Here is a 21,371-nt window from a genome sequence, read left to right as displayed (position 1 = left end):
CCCATAAACGCAACATTACCAACTCCAGTGTGGGGCAGTCCTTCTGCCAGTGCAGAACTTTCTGTACATCCAAGTCAGCTCTGTGATTTTTCCAGAATTGTAGTACAAGATTTGTTAAACTGGTTTAGCAGAATATGAGCAGTATACTCTTAAATTAGCTGTTTATTTGTAGGCACAAGTTCAGGTCCTCAGTTTGGTTGCATGACAAATTGCCATACCTCAATAGATACATGAAACAATTTTATTACAGTTTAATAAAATCCAAACAGTAATAATCACAACATAATGACATACATTTCTTTTGGTACGTATACAGCCAATGTCTTGGCACTGTATAAATTCAACTATACATCGCAAGTACTGGGTCCTGACCACTATTATTCACATGTGTAAAACCATCACAGCAATTCAACAAATATCACAGTGATTAGTGACATACACTTTGTAACTGCTTTACATGAGCATAATGTATACAAATGGTTCCCGTGTACCTACACGACTAGTGCCACCCGAGTACTATTACTCACAGGTGTAAAACCAACAAAGCAGTTCTTTAAAAAATATCACAGTGCTTAGTGACGTACATGCTGTAACTCCCTTGTAAAAGCTTAATACAAACACGTGAGGACACAGAAAGCTAACAGTGGGCCTACATGGGAATACCACCGCCTCAATACTAATTCACAAGTGTAAAACCAACCAAGCAGTTCTTTAAAGAATATCACAATGCTTAGTGACATACATTTTGTAACTAGCTTATATAAGCGTTATACAAACATGAGAACATACACAAAGCTACCGGTGCACCTACATAGAAGTGCGGCCATCTGAACACTATTATTTGCAAGTGTAAGCTCAACAGAACAGTTCGTTATAGTGACGCACATTTTGTAACTGCCTTATACAAGCTTAGTGCAAGCAAAAGAATGCAGAAAAAAATTAATTAAAAACTTGCTCTATGCATACACGAACAGATCAACACAAATGGTAAACACCGCTTTGAAGACACATGTGACTGTGGCAAAGCGCAGTGCTGTGCCGGTTGAAACTGCCATCCACAAAAGTATTAAGCAATGCTTAAACCATAGGCAATAAAGTGCTGAAAGGCTGCGTCTCTAACGTACCTATATTAATTCAAATTTCTTGAATATAGGGCTCTCTTGCAGATAAGGCATCTGATCCAACTGACCTGATTTTACACCTGCTACATGCATACAATGCACTCAGATATAACTGGTAATAATAATTATAAAAGGCGTTTAAAAACTTGATAGTATGATGAAGATGCATGCCTAGAAAAGTTGTCCCCCCTCGTACTTGTTAAAAAAGTGTAAGTACGACACATGTTCTTTTTTCAATTTTTGCATTAATGGACACCCGGGAACCTCGAACCCACACAAAAAAAAAAAAGATACTGCAATGTTAATAGCGTTATGAATAATTTTTTGTGAAAGCTTTTTTACAGACAAGTTTCTGGAGGGTGAGCTGTATCATGCAAAATAACATGTAAAGTGGTCACATGGGAGCTTGACACTATGTCATAATGTTCGTTTCAGTTGACTCTCTTGCTCTACAAGTCACTGCTCACTGTGGCCAGTGATGCAACAGCAGTGTCCGTGTGATTTTCATCACACTTATGTCCTATGCCATCCTTACCAGAGTTGGCAGCACATAGATACCCAAATTTCGAGTGTTGCTTTCTCAGGTGGTTGCTTTTGATTTGCTCAATATCAGTTGGCACTTCAGCTGCATCAAACTTTTTTACCTTTTCAACAACATCAACAACAATCTTATGACCCCTGTGTTGTCCTTCTAGTTGCCTACAAAGACCAGTCAATCTAGCAACAACACTGACAGTCTCTAATATCTTCTAATGGGGGAGAGGTGTGTCCCACCATGTGTTCCACATTGTTGTCGCTATGTGGGCTGGCTGGGGAGGCAACGAATGTAATGTTTGCATTTGCATATCTTAAAGTGATGCTTGTACTGTGTTATAACACCTAACTTAGTCTTGCACTTGCTGCACAAGAACACTGGCTCAGTCATGGTGAACAGCTTTTGTATGTTGAGCAAATGAGTTGTATGCACTACAAAAAAAGTCACAGTGATAGCACACATGTTGCTCTACCAGGCCTGGTAGGGTTCCTTCTGACACTGCTGCTGATGCTGACGCGCTGCTGCTTGCCTCGTACACTGTTGCAGCTGCAGTAGACATGGCAGTCTACGTATCTATTGCTGCCGTGTCATCTGTCATGGTAACTCCAGGTGGTATCTGGCTCACTTCTGCAACAGAGATGTCGTTTGCTCCTTGAGGGCACTCGTCATCAGGGCCAATAATTTCGTAGGCATTGTCTCCTGCATCGAAGAACCAATAAGAACAGCCTGAATTAATAAACATAGCTCTAAAAAGTACGGACATCAAGACTTAACCACAAGCTTTGCACATCAGTGACCAGGCTTAATAAATAATACTTGCAGGAGGAGTTACACAATTGTGTGTGTACATTACAGTAAAGCCTCATTCGAAGAGATACTCAAGAGGCACGGGAAACATGTCTCTCGAAACCAAAAATTTTAAAACACCGAGGAGCCAGACTAGATCACTTTATTATGCCTCATCACTAAAGTATTTTAGATATATGTGAAGGAATAATTGCTCAGGGTGGCTTAAAGGGCCCCTAAACCGCTTCTCGACATTTTTTGAACATTTCAAGTAAACACGCGTATCGAAATCAGAATGCCGTCACAATCGACGATGCCAAACGCCACATTGCGTTTGGCAGCACTGCGGGTGCACCACATTATGAAGAAAACGACCCCGTGCGCCTCTCTGGACCTATCCTGCACCCCCCAGTTTGTCCTGACGTCACCAGGCTGTCTCTGATGATGTCACCAGTTCCGGGTGCTGTCGATTGGTTGAACGAAAGTGTACGACTGCAGGCAAGGCCTGCAAGCAAATACACACACTCCTTCCTCGTCGCGTTGCTCGCGATGCCATTGTGGGCAGTCAGTGGGAGCAAAGAACAGAAACGCCAACAGAAGGGTCTCCCTATGAGGCTCTTCAACACGAGTCACCATACAGTTCCACTGTATTGGTGCCACCCCTCGCAGGACGACGGGCCAGTGCGGCAGCAACAGAGCTCGTTGGTGATGGCCTGTCCCATAACATTTGGAAGTGTACTAGGCGAGGAAAACACGATACTGTCCAGATGGCGTGTACCAGATGAAAGAGTAAAATGAATGAGCGGGGACTACTTTTCGATAAACAAACACACGTAGCTCCACTATTACTGCACCGTTTCGAAAAATTCTCGTGGCTATGTGTTCGTTGCCTTATCGTGTACAACTGCAACACTGCAACTAAATTTCAACCTCGGTGGTTTAGGGGCCCTTTAAAGAAGACATTCACAGCTTTTTAGTGACTGCAGATTGTGTTAGCTTCCTTCCTAACTTCTGGAAATTAAACACTTCACTTTGCAAGCCTTGTTGCTCGCAGTACCTTTGAGGTGGTCTTAGACGCTCGTGAGCTTCAGCTGCCGACACTTTCTGCCCTGCACTGTCCTCGTTGCCCTCCTTTTCTAGTTCATGCTTAAAGAGACATGCGCAATTGACTTGTGTGAGAATTGCGTGATCTTTACGCCCTTCGGAGCACACAAGGTGCACGAAGTGAATGTGTCTGGGTTGTGTCCCTTCGAAGTAGTGAATACTTAAAAAGTCATCCTTAGTAACAAAGGTGTGTCTTGTATACAGTGTTGTTAACGTGGCAAACATCGGAAAACCAACCAAAACATTTTCATATGTCTCTTACAACCAAGTGTATCTTGTAATGAGATTCCACTGCACTGAATATTTTTCATCTATGGATCATCTGCATGTACATATTGTCACAAAGACATGTTGTGTGGAATGGCGAATCAGGAAACAGCTCGTACTCTTACTTTTTGTCCCTAACGTAAGCTGCTGATAATATTACAAAAAAGCAGGCAATGAGGCTAGCATGGAACATAATCCTTCACCTCTAAACAGTTTTTTGGGCCCACATCATTCCCTCATATGCCATAACAACTTGATTGCAGTAATGGCTGCATGTGATCTGAGTTGATTTGAACAAACAATACATAAGGTTGTCCTATATGTAATTTCATCAGAGTGCTTTTTAGATGTCCTGCTGGCGATCCTGGCTGCACGATGCTTCTCATGCTTTTTGGCACGATTCCTTTCTTTTCCACTCCACTCTTTTTTCTGGTTTCCTCCCCTTTCCCTTCCCCCTTGTGTAAAATAGGATACCTGAAGTATCAAATCTTTTGAATTAACGTGTGTATCAAACCTGTTAACATGTGTGCTTCTCTGTGGTCTGTGTTGTATTTTTGCGCTGTACAAGTCAATTCAAGAAAAATAGAACGTCTCTGCCTTTAGTTTAATTGTATGCGTGTGTGTGTATATATATAAATGTCTCTCTCATGTTTTGAAATATATGTACATTCAGGAGTGCCTGCATGCTCTTCTCCCCTGCTCCAGTGACGAAAAGGAGAGCCTTTTTATGTACCATAGTAAAACACTCAAAGGTTTTCGCTGTGCCCATTACATCCCTTATCATATGGATCTGTCACAATACAGAGTAGCAGTGGTTCATAATACTAGCCCATCCCAACATAACTATAATTTAGCACATACCGACATGCTGTGAAACAGCTGTTGCAAAGCTGCTGGTGCTGGCAATTTCCACAGCACTGCAGTGGTACAGCCGAGTGCCACCTGTATAGTGACAAATGCATATGCATGTTAGCAACGCAGTAGTTGCTGATGGTTTCATAAGCTTTACACAACACAATAAAGTAATCTAGACAACGTTGTTCGAACAAATGCACATAATTAGGACACCTTTTAAACACTAACACGATTAATTGCCCCCAATCTCTCACTAAGGGATAATAAAACTGAAACATCGGTGGAGAGCTCAGATTAACACAGCCCATAAAGGACAAGCTTTCTTTGAGGAAAACAGCCATAACAGCGATTAGTTTTCTTGATCATTTTATGTGCCAGCTTTGATCTAAATGTCATGCAGTACTATAAAATATGAAGTGCCACATTTCTAGCAGCAGAAGGCGTCGTCAGCCTCATGGTACAACTGATTTTTGCACTGTTTGTGTCAGTGAGCTGACACATACAAAGAAAACCGAATTTACACATATGTATACAGTGCCAAGTGCACTTCTCCTTCTGAAAACGCAGCCACCAGTTCCAGTGCTGCTGAAAGGAAAGGTTATATAGAGTGCGAGACTGCATGGAACTACCACTTATGACTGTAAGTGTATGATCAGCTGATTGGAGAGGTAGTCACATGCTATTTCTAGTCTCTTTTAGAAGCATTACTAAAGGATGAATTAAAATCTATTCATAAGTCACGAATTTCACGCATCCACAGTGTGGCTAAATAACTTGTGAGAAAAAAGACATGTTTACCTGGAATAGCAGCCTTTTTTCCTGATGCAAAACTTTCCGTCGAATTAATGAAATAACTTTACAGCGTCATAATATATTGCGTTTCTCGCAACTACTTGCCGGCAGTTGCGAGTTACAGTGTTTATATCTGACTCATTAGGCGACAATACTGCCAAACACACATGCTTCACGAACATGAGAACACGTCTCTTAAAGAGAATAGCAACCATATATGCCTCTGTGAGACATGACTGCACCTTTGTGGTCAAAATGTACATTAGAACGACCCATCACATCTCATTAAAAAGAAAAGCCTCAGTACAAGGCAGCAGCCAACTGCATAATGTGAAATTGCAACTGATGTCCACTTACTGGTGGCCTGTGTTTGAGTCACTTCTGGCAGTTGACTGGGTGCTGCAAAACATACAGGGTTATGTCAAATGTTAAAAATATACATACCCCAGCATTTCATAAGTCGCAAAACAAACGAGTAAACTAATAAACTGTAATGTAAACAGAGTACACATCACAAGATAGGCTGTCAACTGGTAATGCATTATGCGAAAAACCTAACGCATAGGAAAGACTATATGTATACACACGAAGCTGACACACAATTTAATTCGCTTTAGGTTTTTCCGTGCAATATAATGTATTCAAATTATTATGTCTCGTGGTTAGAGCGAAATGAGTGTAAATTACGCACTAAATTATGTACCCTGGAAAGCTTTTCTTCAATAAGCACCTGTGCTCGCTTCTAATGAGTAGCGTTGTAAAATTTACGTACATGGCATTTAACATAGTTGCTGAACACGGATTTCCTTTGCCCTGTGTCGTGTACAGAGAGCTACATATATCTGCCCCCCCTCCCCTTTTTTGTACTAGCCATACTGCGTGCCACTGCATCTATACGCACGTCAGTAAACCTCACGACACAGAAATGAAAAAAAAAGATGCGCCAATCACCCATGCCTGCATGTTGTACTGGGCCTAACCTAGCCAAGCATGGGCTGTTGCTTGTTATAGTAAACACAGGCACCGTGCTCATTGTAAGTATGTATCATGTCACTAAGCAAATATGCAATTTCATTGTACCACTATTTTTTTATCACATGGATGTATCTGTTGAGAGGCAAGACAAAAAGCAGTCACTTCTCAGAACTAATCAGCTTTTTTTAAACATATTTCTAACTTTTCAATGAGACTTGCTGCTATGTGTTTATCTCCAGAGAGCATACTTGATTTGACTTTCCAATCAGAGACACTACATAAATATACCATGTTAAGATGACTGCCTAGAGCACGCGAGAATTTTCATCTTGGTGTAACATACTGTATCTTGATTTTGTTCACATTTGGTCAAATGGTACACCCAATATACCCACATACTAGTTTTTGTGTCCAAATCGCATGCCAATGTATTTTGATTTTTTGGCATTCGCTCCTCTGCACTACGTGAAGTCACACTGCACTGGCTCTTTCACATCCTCGTGTCCTTGCAGCTGCCTTTTTGCGTTATAAAGCGGGTGCCTGAAAAACATTGTGTGCAAAAGTCAACACAAGGGTATGGTGCAAAACAACATCAAGACAGTCAAGGCCATGGCAATGTTGATGGGACGTTGCTGATGTTAAAGCAATCAAAGCCAGCCAAAAAAAATATTGAAAGCAAGATTGGCTGCACCCAAGAAAGACTGGATGCTCTTGAAGATAAAGCTAATTCACTAGATCAGCTTAAGGAACACGTCACAGCTCTCCAGAAATCTGTAGCGACCTGCAACACTCAGCTTGTTTCTTTGCAATCTGGGTTCAACGACCTAGAGGACAGATCGCGAAGAAACAATTTAATTTTTCATGGCATCCCTGATTCTCGTGAATCATGGGAAGAATCTGAGGCCCACATCATTAACACGCTAGCAACTATCATCGGCAGTCTACCCGACATGGCAATTGAACGCGCTCATCGTCTCGGTTCCTATTCACCTGATAAATGCGGCCCCATTATAGCGAAATTCAGCAACTACAAAGTAAAGGAAAAGGTGCTTTCCGCGCGTAAGCTCCTAAAAGATAAAGACATCACGATCTGTGATGACTACTCACCTGCCACCCGCCATATCCGAAGTAAACTGATTTCCTTTGCAAAACAGTTACTGGGCAAACCCCTGTTTCATCTTCAATACAACAAATTTGTTGTAAACAAGAAGCAGTACACGTACGACCCCGTTACAGACAGCGTGACAGAGTGCACGTCACAACACACGCATGTTAACACCGAACTGCGTACTGCGCCACCTAATCATCCATAGGGAAGCGCGAGGGGCAGTGGAAGTCACTTACATCCCGTGTCTGTCCTTTTCACTAACATTCGAAGCATCAAGAATAAACGCGACTCATTCACTTCCACAGTCGACACGTTTAACCCAGATATTATTGCACTTACCGAAACTTGGCTGCATCCACATATAAGAGACCACGAAATCTTCTCTACCGCACATGGCTTCTCAGTTTATCGCTGCGACCGTACGTTGCGTCAAGGTGGTGGTGTTCTTCTGGCAATTAATAAACACCTACACTCTCAACCCATTACTATTGCTACTAACTTGGAGATAGTCTGGGCAATTATCGAAATAAACTACGTAAAAATTATAATGGGCGTATGTTATCGTGCTCCTACTGACGTTGCCTCCTTTGCTAACGAATTACAAGACACAATCAATATCGTCGTAACACGCTTTCCTTCCTTACCCTTGTTTCTACTGGGTGACTTCAACATTCCAAACAGTCTGGCATAGTGAACCTATCGTGATACACCCGTTCTCCGCGTTAGCAAAAGATTTTTTTGACTTGTGCGCACTGTTCTCTTTCAATCAACTGGTAACCCAGTCCACCAGAATCACACCACAAGTCGCTAACACCCTTGACCTTCTGTTAACAACACAAGCCGATTTTATTTCGAACATTACTTACTTACCATCCTTAAGCGATCACTCCCTTATCCAGTTCAACATCAACATTTCACGTCCGAAATGGGCAAAAAAGATCAAGACAATTCACGACTATAAGAAAGCTGACTTTGAATCAATTAACCACGAGCTCTGTATATTCCTTGATACTTTCCTGACTGATTTCGATAACCGCAGTGTTCAATTGAACTGGAATATGTTTGTTACTAAAATTCGTGAATTAACAGGAAAATTTATCCCTACCTACACTCTTTCCTGTAACGATAACGCTCCCTGGTACAACACCCACATTAAGCGCCTTTCAAACAAAAAGAAACGTTCGTACAGACTAGCTAAAACATCTGGAAGCGCTCAAAAATGGACAGCTTACAAACGCGCTACGTATAACTACATAACAGCGCTTAAACAAGCTAAAGATAACTTTTTAAATAACACATTGCCATCCATGCTAACTACTGATACAAAAAAGTTCTGGCGCACTATTAACCCAAAACATGACGACGCCATAACCCTTGTTGATAGCACCGATACTGCAATTCCCCCTGCCGATTGTGCATCTGTATTAAATGACGTTTTTGCGCGTAACTTTTCTAAACACGCTCATGTAACACGCCCAACTACACTATCTTACGACTACGCCGCAATGCACCCTTTAATAATCGAACCCGTTGGCATACAAAAAATAATCGCCTCATTGAAACTCTCATCCGCTCCTGGCTGTGACTTAATTAATGCTAAGTTTCTAAAAAACACTAGCACATATTGTTCCGTTATTCTTGCAAAGATTTTCCAGCAATCACTTGACAAAGGTTCACTGCCTGCTGATTGGAAGGTGGGGAAGGTGATTCCACTCTACAAATCAGGTACTAAACATTCCCCACTGAACTATCGGCCTATTTCATTAACCAGTATACCATGCAAAATTATCGAGCATGTTCTGTCTTCTCATATTGCCAACTTCTTAGAAGAAAACTCCTTTTTTTCTGAGTTTCAACACGGCTTCCGCAAAACATATTCATGTGACACCCAACTAGTATCATTCACACATAAACTAAACCTATTGCTTGACCACTCTTCAGTCGCAGATCTAATTTTTTTGGACTTTGCAAAAGCGTTCGATAAAGTGTGCCACAGCTTATTAATCTACAAACTGCAACAACTAAACCTTGACCCTAAAATTCTGTACTGGCTTGAGGTTTTCCTCACTAACCTTTCACAGTTCGTTTCAGCTAACGAAGTAACATCTAATCTGAGTCCTGTTTATTCAGGTGTACCACAAGGCTCCGTGCTTGGACCCCTCCTATTTCTCATATATATTAACGACTTACCTTCCTGTGTTTCATCTCAAATTCACCTATTTGCTGACGACTGCGTAATTTACACCGAAATAACTCGCGACGAGGATGTTACCAGGCTTCAAGCTGACCTTAACGCCGTTTCTGCATGGTGCAATTCATGGTTAATGGAATTAAATGTTAACAAGTGTAAATTCATGCATGTATCTCGAACTACCAGTGAACCACCTGTGTACTCCCTTAATAACGCTCCATTAGAATCGGTAACAACTTACAAGTACCTTGGCCTTCACATCACCTCTGATCTTACTTGGATTACCCACATCACCCATATAATAAGTAACGCTAACAGAATGCTAGGTTACTTACGACGCAACTTTTCCAAAGCACCTTCTTCCTTAAAATTAATCCTCTATAAAACTCTAATACGACCTAAACTTGAGTATGCTGCTTCAATATGGGATCCAGGTCAAGTAAACCTAATGCACTCACTGGAAATGGTTCAGAACAACTCAACTCGTTTCATTCTTTCTAACTATAATAGAACCGCGAGTATCAGTGCCATGAAATCTAGCCTTAACCTACCGTCCTTGTCATCACGTCGAAAATTGTTCCGTTTGTGCCTTTTTCATAAATTATTTCATCACCCGCTGCTACGCAACAAACTTATTTCTCCGCCTCCGTATGTATCGCCCAGACTAGACCACATTCATAAGGTCCGCATTTCATTTTGCAGATCCAACGCTTTTTTGCAGTCATTTGTACCACGCACTTCCAATGAGTGGAATCACCTCCCCGCCTCGATAGCCACTATCGCAGATCACTTATTATTCAAGAATGCCATAGCTAGCACTGTATAACTAGGAACCTTTTTTTCATATTGTTCAACCTGTACTCACAAACGCCTTAGCTAACATTGTATATGTAGGTGCCATTTGTTAAATAGTTTTGTTTATACATATTTATATACATAATTTTCGGCACTAGTAACTCCTGTTTGTTGAATTTACCCGTTTTGCTTGTAACCACTCCCCTCTATAATGCCGTAATGGCCCTGAGGGTATGATAATTAAAAAAAAATAAAAGAAAGTCTTAGCTCTTAGTTTTCCTAGTGAAATGCATGCAAAACATCCAAATGACTGCAACAGTCAACTGCTAAACTAACTTCAATTTTTAGATTTAAACAAAAAACAAATAACCAACAGTTCATCCTTGTTTGTCACCAATGTTAGAATACTCCTGCTAATAAATAGAATATTGGTCATTTTCAGACGTCATAGGTCTGTCATAAGTCTGGTGTATCGCAAACACCACTTGTGACACATCCTAAGCACGTGCCCAGTGTGCCCCCCGCACCATCCCTAGTTGTGCCACTGCTGAAGCCATAATTTGAGGATCATAGCTGCAAACATGATGCTCAGTAGGGATGAAAATATTGTCCTTCAGTTCAATGGATATATGGATGTGCCTATGAAGAAGGGCAACAAGGCTTGTTATGGCAAGCTTACCCACATTTCAATACTAACAAGAAAGTTCACTGCGGCCTGCATCTAAGCTTACTAAAAGGCATGAAATTATTTTCATTTATGAGGTGCGCAAGGGAGTTCATTTTTGACAGACTCGACTACTGCTGCAGTTTGAAATCTAGCATTTCAGATTCTTGAAGGCAGGTAAAGTTGCAGTTAAACCGCAGTTATTAGTTTATCAGGCCAACTTACTGTTCTGTGTACGACAGACGAATGGTAACACGGAATTAAAGCAACATTTTATTTTGATATTTTATTTCTCTACCAGAAATATTCAAGCGATAAACACATTTTCATCTGCCATGCAGTAGCAAAATGCACACATTACGCTTGTAACCCCCAGAGGAAGGCTGATTTAGCTGTTCATATGACATAACTGTGGCTGAGGAGTTCTGTAGAGATTTATACAGTACCAGTGGCACCCACAACGATAATGGAAGAGAAAATAGTCTAGAGGAATTCGAAATCCCGAAGGTAACGCCGGAAGAAGTAAAGAAAGCCTTAGGAGATATGCAAAGGGGGAAGGCAGCTGGGGAGGATCAGGTAACAGCAGATTTGTTGAAGGATGGTGGACAGATTGTTCTAGAGAAACTGGCCACCCTGTATACGCAATGCCTCATAACCTCGAGCGTACCGGAATCTTGGAAGAACGCTAACATAATCCTAATCCATAAGAAAGGGGACGCCAAAGACTTGAAAAATTATAGACCGATCAGCTTACTGTCCGTTGCCTACAAAGTATTTACTAAGGTAATTGCAAATAGAATCAGGAACACCTTAGACTTCTGTCAACCAAAGGACCAGGCAGGATTCTGTAAAGGCTACTCAACAATAGACCATATTCACACTATCAATCAAGTGATAGAGAAATGTGCAGAATATAACCAACCCTTATATATAGCTTTCATTGATTACGAGAAAGCGTTTGATTCAGTCGAAACCTCCGCAGTCATGGAGGCATTACAGAATCAGGGTGTAGATGAGCCATATGTAAAAATACTGGAACATATCTATAGCGGCTCCACAGCCACCGTAGTCCTCCATAAAGCAAGCAACAAAATCCCAATAAAGAAAGGCGTCAGGCAGGGAGATACGATATCACCAATGCTATTCACAGCGTGTCTACAGGAGACATTCAGAGACCTGGATTGGGAAGAATTGGGGATAAAAGTTAATGGAGAATACCTTAGTAACTTGCGATTCGCTGATGATATTGCCTTGCTTAGTAACTCAGGGGACCAATTGCAATGCATGCTCACTGACCTGGAGAGGCAAAGCAGAAGAGTGGGTCTAAAAATTAATCTGCAGAAAACTAAAGTAATGCTTAACAGTCTCAGGAGACAACAGCAATTAACAATAGGCAGCGAGGCACTGGAAGTCGTAAGGGAATACATCTGCTTAGGGCAGGTAGTGACGGCGGATCCGGATCATGAGACGGAAATAATCAGAAGAATAAGAATGGGCTGGGGTGCGTTTGGCAGGCATTCCCAAATCATGAACAGCAGGATGCCATTATCCCTCAAGAGAAAAGTATATAATAGCTGTGTCTTACCAGTACTCACCTACGGGGCAGAAACCTGGAGGCTTAGTAAAAGGGTTCTACTCAAATTGAGGACGACACAACGAGCTATGGAAAGAAGAATGATAGGTGTAACGTTAAGGGATAAGAAAAGAGCAAATTGGGTGAGGGAACAAACGCGAGTTAATGACATCTTAGTTGAAATCAAGAAAAAGAAATGGGCATGGGCAGGACATGTAATGAGGAGGGAAGATAACTGATGGTCATTAAGGGTTACGGACTGGATCCCAAGGGAAGGGAAGCGTAGCAGGGGGCGGCAGAAAGTTAGGTGGGCGAATGAGATTAAGAAGTTTGCAGGGACGGCATGGCCACAATTAGTACATGACCGGGGTTGTTGGAGAAGTATGGGAGAGGCCTTTGCCCTGCAGTGGGCGTAACCAGGCTGATGATGATGATGATGACATAACTCTGACACGCCAGCTCATATTAGCAAATGCACAGGCATGTCCAAAACAATAAGCGTATGCAAAGCGCCCCTGCAATTGTAAATCCACACAGCAGCCGTTATATTCGATGCCGATGCATAACTAGCTGCTCGACAATTCACCGAGTTCGTAGACATAAGCATCCTTTCAGTTTCGCACCGTGCTCGAAAACCGCAACAGGAAACAAAACCAGACCTATAATCACACCATTTCAATACATGAGCAAAAACAGTTCAGTCTTAGGGATAAACACTGTGAGAGCGATTTAGTGCGCGACGGCGACGAGCGACGGCATCGAGCGACAAAACGGGCCGTCGCTTGAACAGATGGCTCGGTTCTGGAAATCTAGGAATCGTCGCTCGTCGCCCGGAAGTGCTGTGAGCGACTAGCCAATAGCGCGAAGCCGAAACTGGATGTACTACATACATCGCTCAAATCGGCTCAAATACTACCGATTGTCGCGCGGAACGAGCAAATGATTCAATTTTTATACGTGCAAGGATAAGAACCTACTGCAAGACCTCCAGAAATATTTTATGCTACTTTTTATAGCAAAATACATCAACGTAAATTATTATAAAGCACGCGTCACGCGTGGTTGCATCCCTCATACCGGCAACACCGGGGATGGTTGGTTGGTTACAAACTTTATTTCTATTTACAAGAGAGCCGCGAGCTGAGCCCTAAGGGCCCAGCCCTTACAAAGTCTAGGGGGCGGTCCCTAGTCCGGGACCCCCGTGGCTTCTGCAGCGGCTTTGGCTCGGGCCACCAGGGCACGTTGTTCCTGGAGGGTTGAGCAGCCGAGCAGGGTGGCCTCCCAGTCCTCTCGGGTAGGGTGGGGGTTTGGGGGGAAAGCAGAGTTAGAGGGGCATGCCCACACCATGTGGTATGTGTCCGCAAACACCTCCCCACAGTGCGGGCACTCGCCCGAAAATGCCGGGTTGAAGTGTTTCAGCACCGCCGGGCACAGTACGGTATTTGTGTAGAGACGGAGAAGCCAGCGCTCCTCCGTCTTATTGAGGCCTTTGCAAGGAGGGAAGTATCGGCCGTGATTAAGCTGATACAGCTGTACGATTTCTTTAAAGGTGATTGCCGGTTTGAATTCAGGGACCTCGTCGATGGGTGATAGAGGCGACGCCCGGAAATGAAGCGCGCGGGCTGTAGCGTCGGCTACTTCGTTCCCCTCTATTCCCTGATGAGCTGGGGCCCAAATAATGGAGCGCCGGGGTTGGGGAGGCGTCGCTCAAAATCGTCGCTCGCACGGAGTACGACTTGTAAGCGACGAGCGAACGCGACAGCCATCTCCATCGCGTCGCTTGTAGCTGCCGCGCGCAAGATCGCTTATATGGGTTTTATACTTTTTTCAGCATAAAACATGGATTCCTCATGCGTTTTCAGTAAGTTCAAGATAACGCGCCCAACTGACCTCTTGCAGCATGCAGCTGAATGCCTGCGGCAAAGTTTCTAACTAGCACTGGTGCTGCACGTAACTTCAGTGGTCGCAGATTTCCCCCTGGGCGAGACACCGTCAAGCGCGCGGCTTATTTATAACAAAAGCATGCTGCCAGCAAAATGACGCCTTCTGTTATGTGATTCCTTAGTTCAACAGCGTTTCGTACACAGTAGACTGCCAAACTGAATAAATTCAAACACACAAAACGCACGCTAATCACGCTCCGCATAGGCTCGGAATCACGGGCTGGTGAACAAACCATTTTAAGAGTCCTCTCGCCTGGCGTCTTATTGAACATATCATAGTTCTGGCAGCGTTTGCGATTTTCAAAGCTCTTACGGATAACGGCAAAGTGATAAAATCACATGCAGTTATCGCGACGACTGGCTTTTTCGATTGACATCGAGAGACACAGCGCGTATGCCTAGTCCGTTGTCAATCGCGTCGGTTAAGCGCAGCGACGACTTCCTGGCGATAGCATGTCATATACGGAGAATGTGCACCTAAGTTAGAATTCACTTACCGTTGTTGTTATATCCAAGGCATGACGAACGACTGTCGTGTTTTCGAGGCGACGCGAGAGGGCTGACACACGAACTCCCTGGGATGGCCTTCGTCGCTGCTCGCTGGACGGAGCACCTTTCTCCGGTTCTGTGTTGTTCCGCGATCTTAAGCGCGCGCGCGGTGGAGCAACTCCGAGTGAAAAAGTAGAGCGCTCGCTGCGCGTTCCTTTGAACTGCGGCGGCCTGTTCTCTTAGAAGCGAAACGATGAGTTCTTTGCGCAGCGTGCATGAGTGATACATTGCCATGTTCGGGGCCAGCCACCTACAGTTGAAGCAGAAGATTACGCTACGTTTTGTTCTCTATTGCCGGAAGAGTAGAACGGGCATTCTACTCTCCCTCTGAAAGGGAGAGTGAAAAGCACATTTCACTCTCTCCTTGGTGACAGAGTGAACAATGCATTTCACTCTACTCGACATTTTGCGAGAGTAAAACAACGCTTTGAAGAGTAAATCGGCCGCTTCACTCCTGCGATACCCTTCCTAGTTTTAAGAGTGTATAGGGTAGATCCAACTAAAGTCCCTTGATAATTTGAAAGTAGCGACACTCTTTGAACTCTGCCGCCGCCGCGCGACCTCCTCTACTCCTCCTCGCCCCTTGTGCGTTCCCCCGCGGCGACCAGTTCTGCCCCCGTTTTTCTGCACGACGATTGGTCTCCCTGCCGTTGCCCTTGGAAACGCGCGGATCTTGAGTTTTGCTTGTGTTTTTCTTTTTCGTTCGCGCCATCTTCCTCCTCAGCACGGCTGGCTCGGCGCTTTAGCTCGGCGTAGCGAACGTTGTACACGGTGTTTCCTGCTCTATGTTCTAGCGCTTAGCCAGGCTGTCGCGCATATAACTGCAGCAAGACGCCTGAAGATGGTTCTGCCGTTTTTATGATACCACAAGGAAAGCGTGACGGCTTGCGCAGGAAGCAGTGGCTGCATGACATTGGCCGAAAGAACTTTGTTCCGACAAAAAACAGCGTTGTTTGCAAGCTGAGGCGTCTTTATTATAGGTCGTAGCAAAGCATCCTGTAATGCTGCATTTTTTTTAATTCTTCCGGCCGGCTCACCAGCGTTTTTGTTGCGGTTGTCCTCAGTATGCTTAATATTCTGGGGCTGCTCCATCACCTCGCACGTCGCTAACTGTTGTTATTCCGTCGGAAGGGCAGATTATAAATGCTGCTTTGCGCCCTGAAAAAATTAGTGGCAAGTATACCCGTGGTATTGCAGGTAATGAGCGTCAGATAGTCAACATTGAGTTTTTTGTAAGTTTTAAGGCGAAAGCCTTTAGATCTCTATGTTTCAAGGTCGCGTTGTAAACTGGAAGTACCACGTGACCCAAGGAAGGCGAGAGGTGACCCAAAGCATGTCCACCCCTGTATAAAAGAATGATCCCCTAAGTTAATTAATGAATCATTAGTGATTGACATGAGGTGGATTAGGGAGGATTAAGGTTGATTAGAGTGTATTAAAGAAGATTTGGTGGATTACAGTGCATTAAGAAGGATTAGGAGGCATGAATAAAGATCAAGGTAGGTGGAGGAGGATTAAGGCAGAATATTGTGGATTAAGGGTTGATGAAAGGGTATTAAGACCGATTAGGGTGGATTAAGGTGGATTATGGACCATGGAGCTGGATTACATATGATAGAAGTGGATTAGGGCGTATTAAGGTAGATTGGGACTATTAAGCCTGATTAAGTCGGATTAAGGTGCATGAATAAGGATTAAGGTGGACGAGAAGGGATTAAGGCGGATTATGATGGATTAGGGTTGATAAAGGAGGATTAATACCATATAGGGTAGGCTAAGGTGCATTAGGGGCGATGTAGGTTGATTAGGTTGTATTAAGGTGGATTGGGAGTATTAAGCTGGATTAAGGTGGATGAAGCAACATTAAGGTGGATTAGGCAGGACTAAGGTGAATTAGGGTTCACTGAGTATTAAGACCGATTAGTCCACCATAATTAGTCCACATTATGCACATTAATCCATGGAATCCACATTCGTCGACCTTAATCATCCTTCATTCACTTTAATCCACAATAATCCACGAAAGTCCTCCTTAATGCACCCTAATCCACCTTCATCGACCTTAATCTACTCTAACCCTCCTTAGTGCACTTTAATCCTCCTTAATATACCCTAATCCTTCCTCATTCACTTTAATCTACCTAATCCACTATAATCGTCCTTAATTCAAACTAATCCAACCGAATCCACATTCATCTACCTTAGTCCACGCTAATCCTCGTTAATCCACCCTAAGCCTCCTTCATTCACTTTAATTCACCCTAGCCCACCATAATCCCTCTTAATGCACCTTCATCCTTTTTAATCCACCCTTAACCTTCTTCATGCACTTTAATCCACCCTAATCCACTATAATCGTCCTTAATGCACCTCAACGCACCCTCATCCAGCCTAATTCACCTTCATCAACCTTAATCCAACCTAGTCCTCCTTGTCCTCCTTTATGCCCCTCCATTCACCCTAATGCATCTTCATCGACTTTCATTCACCCTAATGCATATTCATCGACTTTTTTCCACCTTAAAATCCTCCTTAATACACCTGAATTCATCTTAATGCAATCACTAATCAATCATTACTTTGCTAATAATTAATCATCTCTTATAGCGGTTGCACATGCTTTAGTTCGCTTCCCGCCTTGCTTCGGTCCCGGGATATTTTCTGTAGCTCACAACGGGACCTTGAAACAGAGGTGTAAGGCTTTCGCTTATCAAGCCACACACAAAGGGATGTGTCACAAGCAATACTATATCAGACGCACGAAGTAAAGCATCTGACCTTGTGGCAGAAAAATTGTCTGGAGTATAGAAGTCGCCTCAAAGCTCCCTTTACATCGGTATGCCCCATTCATACGGCTTTAAGAAAAAACCAAACTCCTCACAAACGTTGCCGCCAGCATTATCAATGCTGTTATTAGCATTTCTCAAAATTTTCAACCCCACTGGGGCGCGCAACTGGCCCATAATAACACGCCTCCATAGAATCCTGCGGCCCGTCCGCGGGTGCCCAGGCGGAAAAGCGGGCCGTGCGCAGCCGGCGGGCGAGGAGAATCGAGGAGGAGAGCGCCGTGAGGAGGAGAGTGTCGCTACTTTCAAACTGTCAAGGGGCTTTAGATCCAACGCCTCCTTTAAAAAGATGCCTGCCGCGTGCACCGAAAACCTGCTGCCCTTACTTTTCCCTTTTCCTCCTGTCCACTTGAGGTGGTAGCTAGCGATCTTTGCGGTGGTCGCTTGCAACACATGCGCGCATGCGCACATCACCGCATGGCAGCGCGGCCGGCGCAACCGCCGCTACCGCCGCGACACCACACCACCCCAGCCCCTTTGGCGGAGATAGGGAAGTAGGTGGCGCCATCTCTTGACAATCAACCGCAACTCAAGGCGCGACGGCTACAATGGGTAAGCGAGCGACGCCGCAGGCATCTTTCTAGAGGAGGCGTTGGTAGATCCTTATGCGGCAATAGTATGCCTGCCCACCCATTGGGGGATTGGTTGGGCCAAAAAATTGGGCAGCACCTGAGCACAAGAAATTTAAGTATATTTAGGTTATAACGGAACGAATCACAATTAAGTTGGGCGTCGATATAGGCTTGTATCAAAAGAAAAAAAGTTTGCGGAACACAGAACAGTGAATATCACAGAAATTAAAAGAAAAACGAAAACACAACTGTGTAGCCGGAACTGTTACATCCAAGTCAAAGATGACGATCGACGCAGAGATTACGAGAACAGCGCCACGAAATTGAAGAAGAAACTGATGAAATCGCAAGCAAGCGCGTGTCACGAGAACCACAATTCTGAATTAAATTCTGTGCAAATTTATAACATCCAAATAATTTCTTTTCCTTCGTGCCACCCTGCCTTTTACTGCTCCCTATCGTTAGTTATGTGCCACAAATATTGACCCATCATCATCATCATCACCCTAAAAAATAAGAAAAAATAGACAACGAGTCAGTGCGTGCCGAGTGCGCAATTGTCTTGCCTTTCTTTATATCAATATAATAATAATAATAATAATACTAATAATAATAATAATAACAATAATAATAATAATATTCACCATCACCATCATCATCATCCTCCTCCTCCTCCTAAATTGTCCGAGCTCACGTTCCATCAGAACGCCACGTCGCCTCAGCTCCAAACGATCCTTTGAACACTGCCGGCATCGTTTCCGAACGTGACCGCCTACACTGCTTTTATTAAGACAACATCGATTCCAGGCACCTCGCGGCTAACGCCCTCCGAGAAGACATGGACAAGCAGCACAGTCAGCATCGGGACGAAGTAACATCTGGACAACTGCAGGAGCCATCCAAACGTGGAATGGAGAAAACTGGAACAGCCACAGCAGGAGCCATCACAGCCGAAGCACGCCGTCTCGACGGAGAAACAAGTACACAGCCGGGAAACTTGCAGACCAACTCTGGGCGAAAAAATGGTCCCGCTGAGGTCAGCGAAAAGGAGCCCGAAGACACGAAGCAGCCATCTCGGTCTCAAGCCGAAGAACACGGAGATGCCGCTGGAGGAATGAACGGCGCCTGTTGCATCGACTACGACGAACCAGTGGGAATGTCAGGAAAGCCGCGTGACATCTGCAGCCAAGATTTTGACGCAGCTGACGGCACTGCACCGCAAGCAAACTGGCAGGGCACATCTCAGCCTGAACCAGGACCGACTGCAGGGGAGTCTTGCCGCGCGCGTCCACACGGTCCTGTTGTCAACCGCGTGCGGCTGCAACAACTCTGCGACTTGATAACAGCGATGGTAAGAGCAATCATCGAAGAAGAGTTGCAGTCACTGCTGCAGGACCTAGTGAATAACAAAGGCGGTGCATAAACCTGGCGTGGAAAGAGCAACTTGCTGGCACTTAGCAAAGCCGACAATTGCTGTAAACTTCAGAGACAAAGTTTTTTTTTTTTGGAACGTGTGTGCTTGTGTGACCACTTCATGTGTCAATCTCAACAGCTTTCCACAGCCACGCTGCTACGGGGACTTCCACTACCGTTTTCGTGCGTCACCGGTGAAATCAAGCCGACGTTGGCATGTGGAGGAGTGCCCGGTATCACGTAATAAAAGCAGCCAGCAAAGTAACCTGCCTCGAAGTTCTGAATTTTTCTATTCGAACCGTAATTCTTAATAATTATAAAAGTTACCTTGCGTATGCATGCCTCATCCGAACAGATAACTTCGCTGCGCGATTTTTTTAGCCGGTGTTTATGCCGTCGCCTTCTATCGGCTGCACGTTTCAGCTCAGCCAGGAATTTGTACGGCTGCGGCGCTGAAAGCTGACAGCTTGGTCCAACAACGCAGCTTGCGTGAGAGCCCCCGAAGCGGCCGTATGATGCGGCGTCGGTGATGGATCTAAGAGTCTAAGAACAGCCAGCAAGCACAACCTTACTATATACTTCCGAAAGCTGCGAGGACTCGCTGACACAGCTTGGCTATCTTTGGGGTATCGGTTGCTCAGATTTGCATAAATCCGCGAAGGATTTTAATGTAAATAGCATTCTTTGCATGTGTGCTTCAGCCGTTTTGAGGCTACCTATTAATCTAGCCTCTTACGCCAACCCAGTGACCCAAGTTGTCTACCTGCTTGTGCCGCAAGATATGTGCTCCAGATCGCGATGCCGTCGTGGTCATACCATTGCCGCCAATCCAGCCTCGCGATATCTTCCTCTCGTAATGTCGTCGTCGTCGCGCCATTGTCGCCCCACGCTCATCCTTATGCCGTCGTCGTCGTGCAATCGTTTTAACATGGTCATCACTTCAGTAATGTCATCTCGTTGTCGTCAAGCCGTCGTCGTTATACGCTTCTGTGTTCGATCGACATCATATTCCTTCTTCCTCATTCCATCGTCACTGCGTCGGAGTCATACAGTCTTCGTCGTGCCTCCATGCTCACGGGCGAACTTTGCAGGCTCAGTGCCATAGGAAAGGGTGAAGACATCGAAGTATGCGGCTTATATAGTCCAAGCAACGAAAGTATCAGAATTACCGCTTGTAAGAGTTGGGGTCGGGCATGAAATAGGTGGTTAGCTGGCCCATGCCGTCGTCTGACTCATTCACGCTAAGGACGTTGTTGAAGGGAGGGACTTGACCTCATTGAGA

General features: G+C 44.3%; 1 protein-coding gene across 1 annotated transcript; it reads right to left on the bottom strand.

The window, feature by feature from the left end:
* Positions 1–227: 227 nt before the first annotated feature.
* On the bottom strand, positions 228–19,429 carry LOC142565825 (uncharacterized). Its single transcript, XM_075676371.1, has 5 exons — positions 19,371–19,429; positions 15,207–15,334; positions 5,818–5,859; positions 4,675–4,755; positions 228–2,355 (listed from the first exon to the last, which is right to left on the bottom strand). Exons 1-5 carry the CDS (start codon positions 19,427–19,429, stop codon positions 2,222–2,224), a joined length of 444 nt encoding a protein of 147 aa, XP_075532486.1. The 3' UTR covers positions 228–2,221.
* Positions 19,430–21,371: the final 1,942 nt, after the last annotated feature.

The sequence above is a fragment of the Dermacentor variabilis genome, unplaced genomic scaffold, assembly GCF_050947875.1.
Source record: "Dermacentor variabilis isolate Ectoservices unplaced genomic scaffold, ASM5094787v1 scaffold_12, whole genome shotgun sequence".
NCBI classification, from domain to species: domain Eukaryota; kingdom Metazoa; phylum Arthropoda; class Arachnida; order Ixodida; family Ixodidae; genus Dermacentor; species Dermacentor variabilis.
Note: the sequence above shows the minus strand (reverse complement) of the source record. Positions and strands in the feature narration are given on the sequence as shown.

Excerpts from the sequence above, each read along its gene's own strand:
- LOC142565825 (XM_075676371.1), bottom strand. The coding sequence starts at position 19,429 with ATGCCGGCAGTGTTCAAAGGATCGTTTGGAGCTGAGGCGACGTGGCGT. Across the intron at positions 4,756-5,817 it reads GACTCAAACACAGGCCACCA|GTGGCACTCGGCTGTACCAC; the intron begins GTAAGTGGACAT and ends GTCACTATACAG. Across the intron at positions 2,356-4,674 it reads AGCTGTTTCACAGCATGTCG|GAGACAATGCCTACGAAATT; the intron begins GTATGTGCTAAA and ends TCTTCGATGCAG.